General features: G+C 36.2%; 1 protein-coding gene across 1 annotated transcript; it reads left to right on the top strand.

The window, feature by feature from the left end:
* The first annotated feature begins 1562 nt into the window (after nucleotides 1-1562).
* LOC102605499 (uncharacterized) lies at nucleotides 1563-20293 on the top strand. Its single transcript, XM_006344857.2, has 17 exons — nucleotides 1563-1768; nucleotides 2545-2725; nucleotides 6124-6426; nucleotides 6570-6659; nucleotides 7082-7519; nucleotides 7652-7759; nucleotides 10263-10393; nucleotides 10486-10618; nucleotides 12836-13163; nucleotides 13249-13766; nucleotides 13884-14063; nucleotides 14136-14294; nucleotides 14530-14604; nucleotides 14936-15116; nucleotides 17931-18118; nucleotides 18693-18908; nucleotides 19581-20293. The coding sequence occupies exons 1-17, from the start codon at nucleotides 1590-1592 to the stop codon at nucleotides 20229-20231; spliced, it is 4059 nt and encodes a 1352-aa protein (XP_006344919.2). The 5' UTR covers nucleotides 1563-1589; the 3' UTR covers nucleotides 20232-20293.
* Nucleotides 20294-20771: the final 478 nt, after the last annotated feature.

Consider the following 20771-nt stretch of genomic DNA (forward strand, 5'->3'; position numbering starts at 1 on the left):
TTGAAGTTGAAAATATTTTTTAAAAACAATAAAAAATTGATAGAGGGGGCGAGGGTAGTGGGTGGGGGTAAAAAATAAAAAATTGAAATTAGAAATATCTTTTAAAAATAATTTTTAATATTTTTTTGGGAGGGGTAGGGGTAGGGGTGAGGGTGGGGTAAAAAAATTGAATTTAAAAACAAGCTTTAAATTTTATTTTATTTTGGGGGGTGGTTTGAGGGTAGGGACAAAATAAATTGATTTATTTAACAAAAAAATAATTGTAATTTAAAGTTGGAAGAGAGTTTTGGAAAATATTTTCCTTAAGTTTTGAAGGGAAGTCATTTTCCTTAAATTTGAGGAAAATGAGTTGATTTGAAAAACATTTTCCAAAACATTTAGCCCAACTCCTACCAAACACACCCACCCTTGATATGGGTGTAGAATAGTATTTGCTATTTAATTAGATATCCATAAAAAATAAATAAAATATAATACTATAGCTATATTATTTTATTATGTATTGTAGTTTGCTATTTTCCGTAGTTTTCCAATAAAATTAGGGGGGTTGAGTGGGATAATTATATCAAATGACTATTCAGTCAATTTGATTCCCAAAAGAATAGACAAGTTCTTATCCACCTTCGTTTTCGTTGTTGTCGTCGTCTTCGCCAATTTTTTCTTTCAATTCTTCTTCTTCCAGTTTCTCCAGCTTATTTATCAGATTCTTCTTTCAGTTCTTCTTCTTCTAGTTTTTTTTTTCTTTTTAAAAATTGACTACCACAAATATGAATCGTTGCGAATGAATTATATATCAAAAGATTTGAAATGTCGAAATGATTTCATATCTAAATTTTGGTATCGTTTGGAGGTGATTTTGAGTTGATCGAGATTGAATAGTCGATGTATACTTCATGTACTCAATATATATTTCATGTATAAGTAAACTATGTTCAATTTTTTTGAGTGCATCATAATGTATAGTTAGTGTATAGCTTATGTATAAGTAAGCTATATTATATAGTTAATAATTACTTTCTATAACTTTTGACAAGCTATCTTGTATAGTCACTATATATTTCCTATGATTTTTGGTTATTTTTTTTATATATAAATAAAACATGGCTATATTTGTTGCAAGCTAATTGTTTTATTGTATATATTTGAAATTGCCCTTTTTTGAGTTCGATTCATATAAGCCCTAGTCTCTTGAGATTTGCCAGGTACGACTCATGAGCCAAAAATGTTATATTTAATTTAAATTAAAATAATTGAAGTTTTAAGACGTATATAGTTTATAAGAAGTTGAAAACAATACAATTACAAAAATGAAGAAGAAGAAGAGCCGACTCGCGACTCTCATAGAGTTGGGTTGGATTGATCATTGTAAGACATTTTTAAATGAATGATCGACTCGTCCCAACCCTTCAAATTTCTTGATTTGCGAGACTTGCCATATAGGCTCCACGGACCGATTTCGATAACTTTATATTTATATATAACAAGCTAAAAAAAGCTGGACAAATAAATTAAAATCGAAAAAATTTAGAAATTTCATATATAACCTCATAATATTCCCTTCTTTCTCTTGTTATTATTTCCGTCTTCAAATGGAAGGACGTAGAGGCGACGAAGATGGTGGAAGCAGCGCCATGTTTTCTGAACTCAAACATTACTGCATTGAACTGCTCGAACTCCACCAAAACCCTAAGAAAAATCCCTCAACCCTCACTCATCTTCTTCAATTTCTTCTCCGCTCTTCTCCTGATGATCTCCAATCCTTATTCGAGTATGTTCCTACCTCTTTACTCTTGCTATATCAACAGTTCCTGTTGTTTCTAACTAACTTTTGATATGGAACTTGTTTAATTTTTCTTTAGATTGTTCTATTGTTTTTACATGTATCATTCATTCCTTTTGAAGCTCCAGTAACTTGTTTTTGCGCAATTTTATTACATGTCTTGTCTAGAGAAAGAAAAAAAGCAAAGCACCAACGTTTAGGGGCAAAGTTAATGCTTTAAGTCTTAACACACTACTTATTTGTCCATAGAATACGCCCTGGGTGTGGCAGGGAATTAGCTAAGACTCCTCCTACCTATATTTCACCAGTTATGGATCAAAAGTACCTATATATTCAATTCCATTTTGCTTTGGTCTATCTTATTGCTGTAAAACCTTCACAGAGAATATGTTGCAATAGTCCTTTTATTCTTTTATTTTTCTCATTGTCAAATGACAATGAAGAAGTGATAACATTTTGACTTCTAGAATTTAGCACATTTTGCTATTTCAGTTTTATATATTAACTAAGCTTTTAAATATATAGTACAATGATATAACATGGTTCAGCAAAGCTTAATTGTGCAGCATAACACATCTGTTTACTAAGTGATACTCGCATCACAATGATAATATTGAAGATTTCAGGAAAGCTGTGACAGACATGGTGTATTAGTAATGCTTGTATTAGTTATGTTGAGATTATTTCTTACGTATTTCCTTCTTTCATTCTTTTATCTTTTAATTCCTCGATGGGAAGATATGTGACTAGTTTTTCTTTTCCAGCTATACATTGTTTCCTTTGCTGCTTCTACTGGATGCCGCTGTTGATAGCAAATCACCACCCAATGTTGGTTCTAATGAAAGATATATGATGCCTAATACATTGAGTGATATTGTGATGGAAGGTGCTCTTCATTGTCTTGAGGAACTTCTGAAGAAGTGCTGTTTAGGGTCTGTGGATCAGGTATATAGACTTTCTTCTTAAATGCAATAGATGTATTCCGTATTTCAGTTACCAATGGTTGGGATTAGTTGAAGAAAAACCTTGCTATCTTTCTTTTTCCCAAATTTGGCAGGGAAGTTATTTGGAAATTGTTTTTTGCTAGACTATTAGGTTAATAAATTTCCTTTACTCTCTCTCTAAATACTTTGTGGTTTGGTGCCCGTTAAAGTCACTGAACTTAGTTCTCAGCTTCTGTTCGTGATTGTGTTGCTTGTTATGTGGTCTCACATGCATTGGGCCAATAGCTTTGTCATGCTTTTCTTTTTTTCGATTATTATATATCAAACTTAATGTAGTTTCTTATATCCTGAAGTTTCTCAGCTTGGCCTTAAGTGTGTGTTAAGAAATAAATAGATGACTAAGAATATAAATAAAAATGCATTTGTTTTTCAAGAAAAAATATTTAGATGATACAAACCAAGAATTATATGAAAGATGAGTTAAGTTACCTATTTCAAAAAAAAAATATGAAAGATGAGTTAAAAAAATAAATCAAGTGGAAAAGATAATGTCAATCAATTTTAAAACTATTTTTAATTTCTGATCAAAGAAACATGCAGAGTTAAGTTTCTGATTCAGGTTTTATTGACTAGTCTTTTTGTTCTAAATTTCTGATGGTCCTAGTTATAAATATTATTACTAACATATTTATTTCATAATGGTTCTTTTTTTCCTTTTTTTTTTTGATAACCGAGAAATCCGTCTGTGACCTGTCCTTTGGACCAATCACAGCTTTCTAAACTCGGTGGATAATGGGCCTGCCCCTCTACCCTTCTCCACTTAAATACCAGGCTTCACTTTTCATGGTGTGGGGCTTGAACCTGCGACCTAAGCCACAAATCCTCCACCTTTTGCCACTCGAGCTAGGCCTTGGGGGCTCATTGGTTCTTTAATAATATGTCATTTTGCTAGCTATACATATTATTTGGTTCTGCACTCAATAACCTATGAGTTGTCAAACTAATTTGTTGAGTTAGAAAGAATTTTACAAAAGAAATTACAAAATTCTCTTTCAAATAGCCCATAAATAAAAGTATTTTAGAATTGGTTGAAGCTATAAGCAGTTTAGACTTCTGGAACAATATTTTCTGCAATATTAGTAGATGCTATTTGGAACCACCCTTTTAAATCCATATTAGCATCTCATATCCATGATGTAAGTAAAACTATTGGGGCGACTGTAAAAGAGGTAAGAGAGTGTCATCTGCAATGTTAAAGGAACCTTTGATAGGTAAAGGAGCCAGGAGGCAACGTTAAAAGCTAGACATCTAATGAAGCATACACCTTACTGGTTTGGTGTGTGAACAGAAGTACCGTGTTAGTGAGGCAAAGCACCTCGCTTATGCTGCATCTATCTTTACGACTTAAGTGCACTGTGCATGTGAAGTGTTCCTTGTGATATCTTATAGTTTAAATAAAAATGTCAATGACTAGGAAGCTAAGCTAGATTCCAAACAAGCTAAAAATGCTTAAAACTAACATTCAGCTTGGTTTCTGAACAAAACAAGTCCAGCTTAAGCTTGAGATTGGTTTCTATAGTTAGAAATTTAGAATATAAATTAAACTCATCAAGTCTGCTATATTTACAAAATTTTTGGTTTTGTTTTATCTGTAGCTTCAGAGGAAATGGATTTTTTTGTCTAATCTGCTGCTCAGATCCCATTTTTTCTGCTACTAGATTCAAGATAGAAAATAATATAACATGTAGCTGGTTGTATTTGTTTATTATACACTTTGGGTGAAGACGATACCCTTCTTCTTCTAAGCTGGAACATTAAGCGACAACTTCCAATTTGCAGCTTGGACTGTATTACCTTTGCTTATATTCAAAATAGTATATTGCTTGAAGCTATAGGGCTTTAGAACAGAGACTGGGAGAGGTTCAGAAGGTTGTTCCTCATTGTCTGATGTGGGTATTCTGGAGAGAGGGCTAGAAGTACTTTCAAAGGAATTATAACTGTCTCTTTTTGGGGTTTTAAGATATCAGAGTCCATTTCTTTGTCTTTGTTTTGCAGTTGGCTTTCTGAATTACTAATTTGTAGGGATTCCGTCCCTTTCTTGATGTCTTGTGTGCTCTTTTGACTTTGTTTAGTGGTATTAGAACAAAAAATATCATATGAGATTTGTACAAAGCTAAGTGTGAGCTCGGGCTCCTAAAACAAGACGATCCTCAACAAGTCAAGCATAGCTTGAGCCAAGGACTAAGTAGTTGATAAAAAATACTTCATGTATGATTTAAGCCTTCTCAAGATCCGTTCTTTTTATACAGGTGGTTGTTCCTTGTTTTCCCTTTTTTGCTTTCGTTTTTTGATATATAGTAACGTAGAAGGAAGGACAGAAATTAGGAATTTTGAGCCTGAATATTCCTTTGACATCAAATCATCCTCATTGGAGCCATATTTTCCTATTACCAATAGCAGATAACCTCTTTTCTTCTTTCGACAAATACCAGTAGCAGACGAACTAGATGTTGATGTTCACAATCTCATCCTGTCTTAATATTTTAACACTTGGGTTTGATAGCTACCTGTGGAGAATTCAAAAATATCGCCGGTTATGTTTATGGGGTTTGTTTCTCGGGGTATTCTGTCTCCTGCTTTTAGCTATCTCTTCTTTCTCTAATACCATTATCCATGCCCAAAGGGTTAGAAAATTTGGAAGCGTGGACTTGATGTCTACTTGGATCATATAGATCCCCTAGTGTTACCTGAGGCCCCACACTCACGTTTGTCCACTGGTTACTTACTTTCTTACATGTGATACTACAAAAATACATGACACGGTAACCATAATCCTTTAGAAAGAAGTTTCGCCAAGTAGGAATAATTGACACTGGAGTAGTGAATGGACTCTATACTTTCACAATTCCGAGTGAAACTTAGGAAGTGTGTGAATGAACAAACACTCTAGCGGAACTGATACGATTGGAAAATATGTCTTCTAGAACTTGAGCATGCTTACCTATTGGATGTTTTATTAGTGAACAGCAGTAACAAATATCATTTGAAGTTATAAGCTTCTGCATGTTTGTAAGGTTAATATTGCCGTTCAGGCAAGATTTTAAACTAACAGTTGTACAATCACTTTCCGTCCATTCTTTAATGGATTGAACAGTGAAATTGGCCTTTTTAGTTTTTTTAACCTTCCCAGAAATACAGTCCATTCACTGTTCAAGTAGTTCTGGAAATTATTGTTGAGGGTCAAATAGTCCATACACTGTGTGTGTGTGTTGGTGGTGTGTGCTATTATGTTATAGTTGAATATTCTGCTTGGAAAGTCGTTTAGTAAGCCTTTCACTGGAATTGTTAGTTGATGTTTGATAGGGACTATTCTCAAGAATCCATGGTTTGCTTTTGCAGTTCATTGTATTAGCAAAGAAATTGACTCGCGGGGCGTTGCTTTCTCCTATGGAGGCTTCAGAAGAGTTCCGTGAAGGAGTGATAAGGTGTTTCAAAGCACTGTTGCTTAATCTGCATTGCTGTTCCAGTGAGTCCTGCCCATGCAAACAAATAAGCGGTTGGCCTTTGCTTCTGGAAAGAAAAAGTTTGCACTCTCCACCTGTTTCAAAACTTAAATTCAAGGAAGAAGAGTGTTTAGTTGCATTTCTACAGTCTGAAACTGCTTCTGTTGCTGTTGGACATTGGCTATCACTTCTGCTGAAGGTATATATTTTGTTATCCGGTCGTCCCTCCGTGGACGTACGATATGTTTTTATTCTCCAGTCTCTTCGAGGCAGACATATTTCCTTACATTCTTCATAGTATTGTTCTAATTTTACTTTTGAGATTGTTCGTGGCATTCACAGGTAGCAGATGTTGAGGCAGCACGAGGGCAACAAGGCAGTGCAAGCCTTCGGATAGAAGCCTTTTCCACTCTGAGAGTACTTGTTGCTAAGGTTCCTCTTCTCTCCTTTCTGGCTGCTTTTCCTCCCTTGCGGGCTCTATTGTTATTGGCTTCCGGAGTTCTCAGTTATTCCTTCATAGGTTCGATGACTTTACTCCAGTGAGGCTGTGTCTTTGATACAGATTTAATTTCCTTACTCCAATTAATGCTAGAAATTTGCCCATAAAATGAGTCAGACATGGTCAAAGAAAGTAGAAATACATGAAAATTTATGAAGTTAAGTTCATTGTTTACCAAGGTATCTTTTATCCATGTGATACAATGATACATCTCCACGAGTTCTTTGTCAAAATATATATGTTTATGCCTAGACTCTTGTCAGACGTTTGTTATTCTAGCGGTCAATCTTAGGTAGCATTGCTGTTCAGGTTCATATAAGTTACATCTTTACAATTCTATATTGATGTTTGGCAGGTTGGGACTGCAGATGCTTTAGCTTTCTTTTTGCCTGGAGTTGTTAGTCAAATTGGCAAAGTTATGCATATTTCAAAAACGTTCATTAGTGGGGCTGCTGGGAGTGCCGAAGCTTTGGACCAAGCAATTAGAAGCTTGGCTGAATTTCTTATGATAGTTCTCGAAGACAATTTGAACTTGCCTTTTCTTGGTATTCTCCTTGATGACGTCAAGAAAGAGAAATCTTCAGTGTCATTTCTGGAGGCACTTCGTCAGTTGCCCTCTACCATGCATGACCAAAATTTGAGTGAAGTTGGCACCATTGTACTTAGCTCCACAGAGGGGGAACGTGTTAATCCTAGAAACCCGATCGGATCTTTGCGTGTAATTCGTACAAAAGACTGGATTGTTGATACCTCGTCCCATGTTGATAAGCTGTTATGTGCAACTTATCCCCAGGTAGGTTATAAAAAGTTTCTCAGTGGCACTTGAATTTAGAAGATTTTATATCAAGTCAGTTTAAATTTATAATTCCCTTGTATATTTTTTTGAGAAACAATGTAAACTAAAATTTGAATATCGTGTTCCCAGCTTTGCTTGCATCCAAGCAGAAAAGTGAGACGAGGACTCTTGGCGGCAATACAGGGACTCTTATCAAAAACCAGTTGTGTGTTGAATGGAAGCAGATTGATGCTTTTGGTGAGTTCCAAACTGGAACTTATACCCTTATCATATTTGGGTATCCAATAATTAATGTATCAATGTGGATTTTATGATGGATACCAGCCCAAGATGGATTTCTCTTTCATGTCAAGTTTTCAATTCTCTCCTTATTCTTCTTTTGATTTGAATTGTCTCAGGCTCTGAGATACTCTTTCTGTCTGCTTGAACTTTCAGAGTAGCACTGATTTGAATTGTAGTTTAAATCATAATGGGTCATTTGAATTGTAGTTTAAATCATAATGGGTCAAAAGTAGGTAGAGAGATTACCTTTTGATAAGTTAAAGATTAATAAGAATAGACACAGGACCAATTGGCTTTCAAGTAGTAAAGGGCAAAATTCCCTCTTGAGAGAAGTTTCAAACAGAATAAAAAAGGAAAGTAAGACGGTTTATTTTGGAATTGAGGGAGTTGAAGTTATTGTGCCTACAGAAGTATATTTTGCAGTTTTCATCAGTTAACTTTTGCTTATTTTAAAGTTGGTCTTAGAATCTAAGATCTGTGTTTTTAGATTGCAGTTGCTCTAGCTGATTTTGTTGGATGGGATTATTAATTGTGAAACAAAGTTCCTTCTTATATGCAAATCATATTTTATTCTTGTGAGAAGTAGTATGCACTCATGTCATATTATGTCTATTAGTATGGAGAAAGCTGTTGCATATCATTTCAGACTTCACATGACTTAAAAGGGGAAAATAAATTAAAGACCTGTTTAGCTGGTGTTGTGGACCAATTCTATTAGCACTTTGGTCTTTTGTAGTAGTTTAAATTGGCTCTTTCTGTCATAGTGCCCTTAGAAGTGGAATTTCACAGTACTATTCCCTGATATGTCAAACATACATAATCCATTGCAATATCCTGAAAAATTCAAACTTCCCAAGTCGTGTTGGCTTGTGCATGTGCTTCTAGCTCACAGCCAAATTGATTCACAAAGATCGACATTGTAAGACATGGAAGACAAAAATATGTATTTTTTTTAATAATTGGGAATCTCCGAGGACAAATGATGCACAATTTGAGACTCGGTGGATAATGGGCACCCTTTGCCCTTCTCCACTTAAATACCATGCTCTTGTTTGCTGTAGGGTTTGAACTTGTGACGTGTGCCTAACCCACGCATCACACACTGCGCTCTTACCACTAGACCAAAATCTGGGGGCGAGAGTAAGAGATGTATTTATGGCATAGGTAATATTGAATTTAAGACATGTATTACACATATGAGATTTATCCATTGTAGGACAATATCAAACCTAACAACTTAGTATTTTCTAACTCACCTCATCAAAATCAACGTGAGGGAAACGAAAACCACTTGACTTTACTTAGCTTGAAAATGCAGAAAAGTAAACAATTTTAAGATTAGTGGATGTATGGAAAAATTTCTTGACTATTGTTGCTGGAACAGCTATGGGAAACCTTGCTGGAAGTCACTGGAATCTTGTCAGATATAGTGCTAGAGAAGTGGTTGAAATATTGGCCAGACAGCGTTTGATGCTAGAGTGGTCATTGGAAAAGAGGCACGGTGCCAAATGAAAAGTTACCAAAAATAATCTTAGTACCACAGGAAGGATTGCCGGGAAAGAGGTATGGTAATTGGTACCCTAGGAATGATCATCATAGACAGGCATGGTGCTGTTGGAACGGTTACTAGAATAGGAGAGATACTACCGGGTGATCTCTGGTGTGATGCTAGAATAGTATATTATGAAAAGTGAAACACTTTGTTCAGGTGGGCGGCATAGGGCTAACCTTTGATATGTGGAAGTTGATCTCTACCATGATGGGAGAAGCTTTGACACCATATCACAAACATGAGAGAAGAAGATATGTATTAGTGACTTGATTGGAATCAACTACAATTCATACTTATTCATAGGTGTGAACTACTCATATTCTTACCTTGTGGGACAATATCTAAGTTGACCAACTTAACAAAACAATCTAACATTAAAACATGATATTCTAACAGACGTGAACTGTATGATTGTCTGAGCGACTTACATAACCTATTTTGATATACCAGTTTCTTCTTGTGCTTTCCTCTCATGGAACTTGATGCACTAGATTTTGATTGCTGCTAGCCTGCTACAGTCTGTCAAAATGGTACATAAATCACTATCGCAACAAAAATGTTTCCTTACCTTAGTCATTGACAGTGTTAGATACTTTAATTGGCACTTAATTTAGTTTCTGATAAATATCTGTTCCTTCTAAATCTTTGTTTAGTAATACTTGCTAGCTTGCGATGCCATGATTTTTGATGAATTGGTACAGTTATAAATATGCAAAGTGGAATGCATTGAGACTCTTGTATAGTTAAGTGAATTGCATTTCTTTGGTTTGACATTCTGGTGCCATTGGGTCTTTTATTAGCAATCTGGAAGCTTCTTTGAAGTACATGATTTCGTAGGAGTATTTCTTATTTTTCAGTAACCTAATAATTTATTCTGAATGTATTCTTGGCTCTTGAAAATGGCAGGAAAGTCTATGTGTTTTGGCATGTGATGACTCCGAGGAGGTGTCCTCAGCTTCACAGTTGTTCTTTGGACATTTGCTCTCATCACATGGGAAGCTTCACGTAAAACATGATGTTGAAGAGATTTTTAACAGGTCTTTATAGTCCTAATTTTTCTCTGTTGAAACATATGTAGTTGGTAGCGGCTTATGCACTTGATTTAATGGATTTTACATCTTCTTCACAGGCTTGTTGAAAAGCTTCCAAAGGTGGTCCTTGGAACTGATGAATTACATGCAATTGCACATACCCAGAAATTGCTAGTACTGATCTATTTTTCAGGGCCACTACTCGTGGCAGACTATCTTCTTCAGTCACCTGTAGGTGCAACAGGCCTAGTGTTTTCTTTGTTTCTATCCTTTAAAGTTAGAATCTTTTGTCATGATGCTGAGCTATCAATTCTTTGCTTGAGGGTTGTTGTCCTTTTCTTTATGGGTTCTCTTTTGCTTGGAGAGGAGGGGGCTGAGTGGATGTATGGCATGGTCTACTCTCCTGCTTTCTCACTTGTCAGTGAACTTCTGTGGAGCTGCTCTGACTTACCAGCATTTGTTGTCATAGAGTTTTTTTCTTTTCTTGCATCATTCTGCATTCAGGTTAGAATACTTATGTAGACAAATTAAACAATACCCTATATACAAACACAATGGAGTTCTGCCTAATTACCTATTATGACAAAAAAACCTATATCTTCAATTTATGAGAGCAATGTCATCTAATCCACAAGCTTAAAAAAAAGCAGTGACAGATATGGTAACAAAGCACTTATCTGGTACATCAAATTGGACAAAAAATGTGTAGAAAATAATTTTGAGGTCCTAGTCTTGGTGGACAGAGTTACCTAGTACCTGTTACTGATGGGAGATGACAGGTATTCCGTGGAATTTGTCAAGATGTGCACAATCTAGACCCTTACACCCCAATTATAAAAAAACATTTGCTACCAAGAGTCAGTTAACATTGTGATTCTTAACCTTTTCAAGCTCATTCTAATTTATGGCTATCTCTTTCATCAGAAGTACATGTGGGATTCATACTAGTCAAGTAGTTTTACTATGATAACCTCCTAATAAAAACAAGAAGTATTGGTTGGGGAGGATTCCCTTTGAATCAGATTCTATACATCAAAGGGTGACACAAAGCAGATAAGCCTACAATATAACTGAATGGGATTATGTTAGACATGATTTTTGGAATTTTATTTAATTTCACGGATCTATCTTGGTCAGTTAACTTATTCGACAGGAAATAGGAAATAGGTTTTCTGGTTGTCTCATGGATGATCTGTTGATTAGTTAGTCTTTGTTCACTGATTTGTAGTCTAAAAATTGCCACAAAAGCATTTCACGCGAAGGAAGTAGGGGCAGCTTTCAGGTCTGTTTTCACGATTTGCTTGGGTTGGGTCATTCATAGGAAAAATGAGGAAGATATTTTTTATTTCTTTTGAACACGTAAATTCATTTTAGGATCTAGCACTGCAATAGTTTCTTTGACCTAGGGCGTCAAATGGCTTTTGTTTGCCAGGTACATCACACCAATATATTTAGATGACAAGCAAGCACTTTTTACCTCTACTTTTCTGTTTTTTAGTTTATTGAGAGCAGCACTTGTCCTCTTTCCCCTTTAATCTTCCGTTCCATTAAAACTGCTTCTTCACTCATCTAAGAGAAAAGAAAAGAGAAATATATGTATCACAGTATTATGGCACATCACCTAGTTCTTGTCTTTATATGTGGAATGTTTTTACTTCCATTCATCAGTTCCTCATGCTTCCTTGCGCTTCATAAGCCCTCATTTGCGTACTCTAATGTGTCTGATTGGTTATCTCCGTATCATAGAGTTCGCTACATTTCATACTGCCTGCCTTTATTTCATATGTTCATTCAGTTGCGTAACCACATATTGGATTACTCCAGTGTGGCACGAAGCCGCTGATGCCAAATCGGATCCTATGCTGCTATCTATGCCCTGCCTGGTACCCCTCCCCCGCCTGTGATAGCTTGCGGATATTGACGAAACCGTAATCTATCCATCAGATTGCCCATTTGTCTATCTGTCTGGTGCTTCGAAGGCCTGCCTATATTTTTTTCCCAATTTGTCACTTGCTCGTCCCTCTCTCATGAAAATGGTCACCTACTTCTACCATCTTCTTTTGACTGTTAGATTTTTGATTATGAGGGTCATCTAGAACCATGTAATATCTTTGCCTCAGTACAACGATGCCAGGGGAAGCCGTCTCAGTCCTTACACTCCTGCCTATTCTTTCATATTGAGGCAGCTTTTTCATGGTTCTTTGATAGAATGCTGTTTCATATCTATAAACATCTCTTGAGACCCAGAACTTCATGATAGTCATAACTGCTTCAATACCGTGTTCTTTGTGTACTTTATCTTGGTACTGTCACTGCAATATTTACCTTTCTAACCCATGTGCTTTATCATGTTTATGTCACTGCGATACTTTCCTTTCTAACATTAGTGCTAGTCATTAGTTCTTTTGATTGGATGTTAAGTGTAATGCCTTTCAGTGGAATGTGTAGGTGAGAACTGCTCAATTCTTGGATGTTTTAGCCCTCTGTCTGAGTCAAAATTCAGTTTTTGCTGGTCCCCTTGAGAAGAATGTTGCAGCAAAGCGTTCCTCATCAGGGTTCATGCATTCCATAGCAGAGATAAGAGCTGTTAGAGCTGCTGACTCTGACAATCTGGGAAGTAGAAAGAATCAAAATAGAAGAGTACATACCACGGAAAGTATAAAGAATGAACATCAGCTGCCGCGCTTGCCGCCTTGGTTTGTTTATGTTGGCAGCCAGAAGCTGTACCATTCTGTAGCTGGGATCCTTCGACTTGTAGGCTTATCTTTATTTGCAGGTTGTTTTTCCTTAACTTTTACAAAATAGTTACTTCCTTCCCGACCTAAACTTGTAACTTTATCAGTTGCGTCTCTTTTGATTAGACCCTCGAAGTGAAGGACCTCTCTCTGTCATCATTGACTTGCCATTGGAGAACCTGCGGAAATTGGTTTCTGAAATACGGATGAAGGAATACAGTGAAGAAAGTTGGCAATCTTGGTACAGCAGGATTACTTCAGGACAATTAGTACGTCAGGCCAGTACAGCTGTGTGTATCCTGAATGAGTTGATATTTGGTTTGTCAGATCAAGCACTTGATGACTTTAACAGAATGTTTAGAGCATATGTAATGGAACCACAAGAAAATAAGAAATATCAAGAAGATGCAAGTCAACATCAGAAAATTGAACAATCTACAACAAAGGGATCTGCTTGGAAGATTTGCCAAGTTAAGGGAGAAAGGAGTCATTTAGTTGACTGCATTGGCAGTATATTACATGAATACCTATCCCCTGAAATATGGAATCTGCCCGTTGAGCATACATCTGCTTTACAACAATATGATTGTGAGGATGCAAACATTAGCTCACACTTCTTTAATGACAATGTGATGTTGCACCAGGAAATTCATCTTTTCCATCTCTTGTTATGATTGTGGTTTCATGTGTTATTTATCTTATCAACGTCTTTGCTAGTGGCTAGATATCATACTGATATTTGTTTTGCTATTGTCAAACAGGCTATTATTGATGGAATTGGCATCTTTTCTATGTGCGTTGGGAGAGATTTTTCTTCATCAGGATTTCTTCATTCATCTCTTTATATGTTGCTTCACAATCTTATTTGCTCTCACTTCCAAATTAGAAGTGCATCTGATGCTGTGTTACACATTATCGCCACAATGCATGACTATCCAACAGTAAGCAGAAGCCATGGATTTCTTACACTGTGTCTTCTGAAGGTTATCCACTAATTATGTATCTTCTTGCAGGTTGGACACTTGGTTATAGAAAATTCAGACTATATAATTGATTCAATATGCAGGCAGCTGCGCTCTCTGGAGCTTAACCCGGATGTACCAAATGTACTAGCTGCCATGCTTTCGTACATAGGAGTGGGTCACAGTATATTGCCTTTATTGGAAGAGCCAGTATGTCTCAACAATGATATCTTGAAAATTGGAATCAACAAATGACCCTTTTTTTCCTAACTCGTTCTGTTTTGTTATGTCTCCAAACTTAACTAGTTCTGAAACGAGGCATAATTGTTGTTGTAGTTCTCATTGTATGTTTTATTGTGTCTGCATATATGGACATGGTCGGATGTATGTTTATTTTTTAGTTTAAGATGCAATATCTTCACAAATGACATTGTGATTTGTGCAGATGCGTGCTGTTTCCATGGAGCTTGAAATTCTTGGAAGGCATCAACATCCTGATTTGACCATTCCCTTCTTGAAGGTCATTCTTATATTTGCTTGCTGTACTCTAATTTGATAAGCACTTGCTGTTGATAGATATAGTGGAAGGATAGCAGTCAGTCGTCTTTAGTCATATTCAGTGTCTTATAATTAAAAAGTCCATTTCCTTTTGTCTTGCCTGGAAAGGAAGCTCACTTAGTTCATGAGTCTCTGCATCAGACCTTTTGAAATTACATTACTCTGATGCTTTAGTGCCAATTTGTTGCGAGTTGTGCTAGTATTAGTCTATTAGATTTCTTGAAATTCTGATAATTAGATGTGGTGCTCTCCTTTATTCAGTTGTCTGGTTATAATCTTCCTCTATTCTTCAGGCAATGGCAGAAATAGTTAAGGCATCAAAGCAGGAGGCTAATGCTTTGCTGGATCAAACAAAGTCATATTGTGAGGATGTGAAATCTAGAAAGCTGAACCTGGAGAAGAGGAAAGAAAAGCTTTTTGATGATTCAGGTTCATATAGTGATGAAAGTGTTGGCAAGGGGTCGTCAGAATCTGGTATGTACCCATGGAATCATGTTACAATTGGATAATATATATACACACACACAACAACAACAACAACCACATACCAAGTGTAATCTCTCAAGTGGTCTGGGAGGGTAGAATGTACGCACCCTTATCTTTGTGGGGTAGAGAATCTGTTTTCGGTAGACCCTCGACTCAAAGGAAGTGTAAACAAAACAAGATTGAAAGGAAAATAATGACAACTCTGTGGGGTAGAGAAGCTGTTTTCGGTAGACCCTCAGCTCAAAGGAAGTGTAAACAAAACAGGATTGAAGGAAAATAATGACAACAAACTAACAAGATAAACAAAGCAAATGAAGCAACATATAGTTGTAAAAATTGAAGAATAGGATACTACACAAATACTAACTAATACTACTAAATACGGAGAAGATGGGAAAACAGTTGACTACCCCCTGCCTCTCCCTGACAGAAGTACTACAACACTCGGCTATCTACTACTTTTTACCCTAATCCTGAAGCTCCATACCTTCTTATTTAGGGTCATGCCATTAGTAAGTTGACGATGTGCCATGTCCACTCTAATTACCTCCACTCAGTTCTTTTTCGGCCTACCTCTATCCAGTGTTATCAAAGGTGAAAAGCGCAAAAAAGCTCTAAGGTCTGTGGGGGCTTTAAGCGCAAAGCGCAAATAAAGCGTGGGCTTTAATGACAAAAGGTGCAAAGGGAGAAAAAAAATACAAATATATATGTTTAGTGCAAGACTAATAATTATAAACATGAATGATACATTTATGACCAAAGAAATTGAATTTTTTTTATGATAAAGTGAAATATCAATTGTTTAGTGTCACTTCTTCATAAGAGGCTTATTGGCAAGGAAAAGTTTGCCTTGGAACCTTGATGACGACATTGAAGCACACATAAAGCGAGGCGAAGCGCTCAACATGTTTTGAGCCTCGCTTCAAGGCTTAAGCGCGCTTAAAGCACGCCTTTGATAACACTGCCTCTATCTCTCGTAAAATCTGCTACAACCAGCCTCAAACACCTCCTTACAGGTGCATCCATGACACTCTTCTTCACACGCTCAAATCATTTCAGCCTCGCTTCTCTTATCTTGTCCTCCATGAAGGCCACTCCCACCTTATCTTGTATAACTTCGTTCCTGATCCTATTTCTCCTAGTATGCCTGCACATCCATTTGAGCATCCTCATCTCAGCTACCTTCATCTTCTAAACGTGTACGTTCTTGATTGGTCAATATTTTGCTCCATACCCTTCTCAAAAAAAAATATTTTGCTCCATACAACAAAGTAGGTATAACCACCACTCCGTAGAACTTACCTTTAAGCCTTGGTGACACATTCTTATCACAGTACCTTGGATACCAACCTCCATTTCACCCACCTTGCTCCAATGTGATGTGCGACATCATCATCAATCTCCTCATTTCCTTGGTTACAGACTCAAGATACTTGAAACTTCCTCTGTTGGGTATGACTTGTGTATCGATCTTCACTTCCACCACCGTTTAATGCGTTACGTCACTGAACTTGTACTCCAGTGTTGGATTACGTCACTGACAGGTAATCCTAATAATTTTTCTAACTTACGATCACACAAAGAACCCTCTCCAATTACTATAGCTGATGGATCAACTTGTGATAGTATTGGATTTGGAATTGTTCAACCAACCACGTCTATTATTCTGTCATTTTTATTAAGGCTACCAAAATTGACCTTTAACGTGATTCCTGTTAGTAAAATTATGAAAGACCTTAATTGCTAAACTTAATTATTGTAAGGCTAATGAGCTACAACTCATATCTTGTAAGTCAATGTTATTATTGGGTTTAGTAGTTGCTTAACTGGTTTTGTGTGTATAATTAGATCATTATTTAACTGGTTTAAATGTATGATGATGTATTATTTCCCGCCTTTTATTTCTCTATTGTGTTTTTTTAGAGGTGAGAAGGCATTTGCAACAACAATTGCATATTCAAAGAAAGTTCACATGGATTGATAGGGAAATATATTATTGTGAATAAAAGTAAATTTCGTATGAGGATCGGTGTGACCATAAAAAATAGATATTAATTTTGCTTCACCTATAGTTATTGATTAGCCAATAAAACATAAATATTATTTGCTGCTTGTATGAAATAGTTTTAGGACAATACAACATAAGACAATATCTTGCTTTTTGTGGCTGCAGTGCTCAAATTTTACTGCAATCTCTATCTGATACAGTGTTTTCCCATGTAAGGGTATTTTTTATTAGCTGACATGATTTTATCCTGTCCATTCCAATTATCAATCTGGCCACTTAACTTTTCAGTGTACTAGTTGTGCTTGTCTGACCAGAACAGCTCTCTTTGTGGCTCAGTAAAACATGCAGAGAAGGCACTTTACTGACAACAAGGGGATCTTTGACAAAAAGATTATACTGAAAGTATTCTGCTCTCACAAAAGTATACTGAAATAGGAGCATAGTAAAAGTTTTCTTTTATCCATTGCATCCAGAAGGAGATTTTATGATAAAGCTTATTATGGAGTGCTTAAACAGCTGCATTTATCTGAATAAAATTTTGAGATTACCAATTGCAAGCAATGACAGAAACATAATAATATTAGTAATTTCTGTTTGACTCCATGATGTTGACCTGAATTATGGTGATATCTTATTCTTGAGTATCAATTTTTCTTTGGTGTTGAATCATGTTTGAAGAACACTCCGTACATAATATTGAAACTTTGGGGTTGTCTGCCTTATTTGGAGTTCATGTCCCTATTAACCCAAGTGACTGCCATGGGCATCTGATGTTGGTATTCTTCTTTTAATAGGGATGCTGATCTACACTAGTGATGTTCATATGCAAATAGAGTGGGAGACTATGCTGTTCAAAATGAATGACTTTAGAAGGTTTAGACAAACGGTTGGATCTATTGCAGGTTCATGTTTAACAGCTGCTACTCCATTACTTGCTTCAGCGAATCAAGCAGCATCCTTGGTAGCACTTGATATAGTTGATGTATGTTTTTGATCTTTACTCTCCGTGTCGCAATTAAGAAACTTCACAACGAAAAGGTTACAATACTAGATAAGTTCTTAAAATGCTGAACCTTCTATCCTAATGCAAAAACATATTATCCATTTCTTCCAGATATATTCACTTGCATCTGCAGTTAGGACTGCATGGACCTTAGGAAATCCCAAACCTCAATCCCATTCCTGCTCAGTAAAAATAAGATCATGCCTATTCGCGATAAGATAACTTTACTGCCCAGTCCCTCTTACACCACTTTCCTTTTCTCCTACTATAACTCGTCTTAGTTGGTCAGTCTTGTTTCTTATAGATATTTTATTGACTCTTCTGACAGAAGGTCTAAGTTGCGGTCTGAGGATTCATTATACACTTCTCTCTCAATTTGCCATGGTTTTCTCATCTATCCACTCTCATATTTTATTGAATGCTCTGCATATATTGTAATTCCTTGAAGGAACAACTGCCTTTTTTTTCTTACTAGAGGAACAACTGTTTATTTAATTACTGAAATATTGTTATAGAAGTTTCCTTTGATTCATTTTGTTCCAAATGTCTTTAGGATGTATTTTTGACAGTAGCCAAAGTGGAGGATGCCTACAAGCATGAGAAGGAAATCAAAGAGGCAATTGAACATGTGGCTCATATGTGTTCATTTAATAGTCTTAAGGACGCTTTAGATGTTGATGCTGATGAAACTACCGAGAACAGACTGCTCCCTGCAGCCAATAAAGTGTGGCCTTTTTTGGTTTCCTGTCTTCGAAATAAAAGTCCATTGGTGAGTGATTTTAACATATTTATTCTCTGGAAACCTACTAATCTATACTTGCTTGATAACTTTTTATTTTTTTTATTTGACTATTAACTATAAGTATGAGATGTGCTGGGGAAGCACAACTGGAAATCAATAGAGTTTTAGAAGTTCCTATTATGGTTTGGATTAGGGAGATGCAGATGATAAGTAGTTAAGATGAAATAACTGAATACATAATGGATGGACGAGTGCATAAATGCAATATGTCCAATTTGAGCTTTCATGCATGGATCAGATGTTGGTAGCAATAGGCAAATCTATGTCCAATGACTAAGGTTCCACTGTTCTCTTTATTGCACGAGTTCAACTACAGTTTTATTAATGGGCCACCATTAGAGTCCTCAAGATATCTGAAGATGAAATTTGATTATCATTCGACATCCAGACAATGAAATCTGTAGTATGACTGAGTAAATAGAATTTTTTCAGATTGGGAGGGATTGTAGATACACCCCTCCAATTTATATTTCTTGGTTGTACGACCTTTGGTCCTTGCTACACCCTTTCCCCATCCCCACCCAATGAAATGAAAAGAACTGGTAAAGCAGAGAGAATTAGAAGTTTTTTTCATGGTAGTTCTATCCCCACCAATAGAACTGTTATCTGATTAGTGGTTTCTTGTTCACTGATAAGCAGGCGGTTCGAAGATGTACAAATACAATTAGTAATATCGTGCAAATATGTGGCGGCGACTTCTTTACTCGGCGTTTCCATACAGATGGGAAACACTTATGGAGCTTTTTAAGTACTTCACCATTTCAAAAGAGATCCCCAGGGTCTTTAGAGGAGACTCACTTGAAACTTCCATACCGAGGTAGTTCTGCATCTTCAGAAGATTCAGCAGCTGAGATTTCTGATCTAAAGGTACAGGCTGCAGTGCTGAACATGCTTGCAGATCTTGCTCGGAATAAATATAGTGCTTCAGCACTGGAAGCAGTTCTGAAAAAGGTCAGTGGTCTTGTAGTTGGGATAGCATGCAGCGGTGTTGTAGGCCTACGAGATGCATCTATTAATGCCCTTGCTGGACTGGCTTCAATAGATCCTGATCTTATTTGGCTTCTTCTTGCTGATGTTTATTACTCGAAGAAGAGAGAGACACCGGGGCCTCCTACAACAGGAGAGTTTTTAGAGATATCTGAAATTTTACCTCCACCCTCGTCCTCTAAAGGTTACCTTTATCTGCAGTATGGGGGCAAGAGTTATGGTTTTGACATTGATTCTACTTCTGTGGAGAGCGTGTTTAGAACACTACATTCTCAGATTTTCAGTTCACAAATGTACAGTTGAGTTTCCTATGTCTCTAGGAGCTCTTGAATTGTTTTCCATTTTAGATAAAGTTTTTTATTTTTTAAAAAGAGGATATTTATAGATTATAGGCATGAATGACTTCCAAGTACAAATTTGGACTTCTTTTCTTTTATTTTTTTTCTCTAGAAATGAAGATCATATGTGATACTAAAAGGGCATGTCAAACTAAGTTTGGTTGGCTACTTGAACTTTCACGGGTTTGATTCCGATAATTCCCAACCCTACCTCTATCCTATCTTTTTAAAAAATATTCATACACATGTAACTTCATCACGATATTAACAGATTGAAGAATATTTTTGATGATTTGGCTAGATTTGGTATCTATGAAAAAGTAGAAGTTGGATGGAAACGGATGATAAGGACTCGATTGTCGAACCTTCAAATTGAACTTATATTTCAGATAATATTGACTTACTAATTGCATATTTGACCAACTTTTATTTAGATTAAAACTTTAAAGTATTTATTTTAAATATTTATTTTAAAGAATGAAGAAAGTGTATGGCCAAACTTTTC

Source organism: Solanum tuberosum, unplaced genomic scaffold, assembly GCF_000226075.1.
Source record: "Solanum tuberosum cultivar DM 1-3 516 R44 unplaced genomic scaffold, SolTub_3.0 scf00056, whole genome shotgun sequence".
Lineage (NCBI taxonomy): Eukaryota > Viridiplantae > Streptophyta > Magnoliopsida > Solanales > Solanaceae > Solanum > Solanum tuberosum.

Bases quoted from the DNA above. Each gene is read 5' to 3' on its own strand.
- LOC102605499 (XM_006344857.2), top strand. From the start codon at position 1,590: ATGGAAGGACGTAGAGGCGACGAAGATGGTGGAAGCAGCGCCATGTTT. The intron at 14,605-14,935 runs GTCATTCTTATA...TCTATTCTTCAG, and splicing joins TGACCATTCCCTTCTTGAAG to GCAATGGCAGAAATAGTTAA. The intron at 15,117-17,930 runs GTATGTACCCAT...TTCTTTTAATAG, and splicing joins CAAGGGGTCGTCAGAATCTG to GGATGCTGATCTACACTAGT.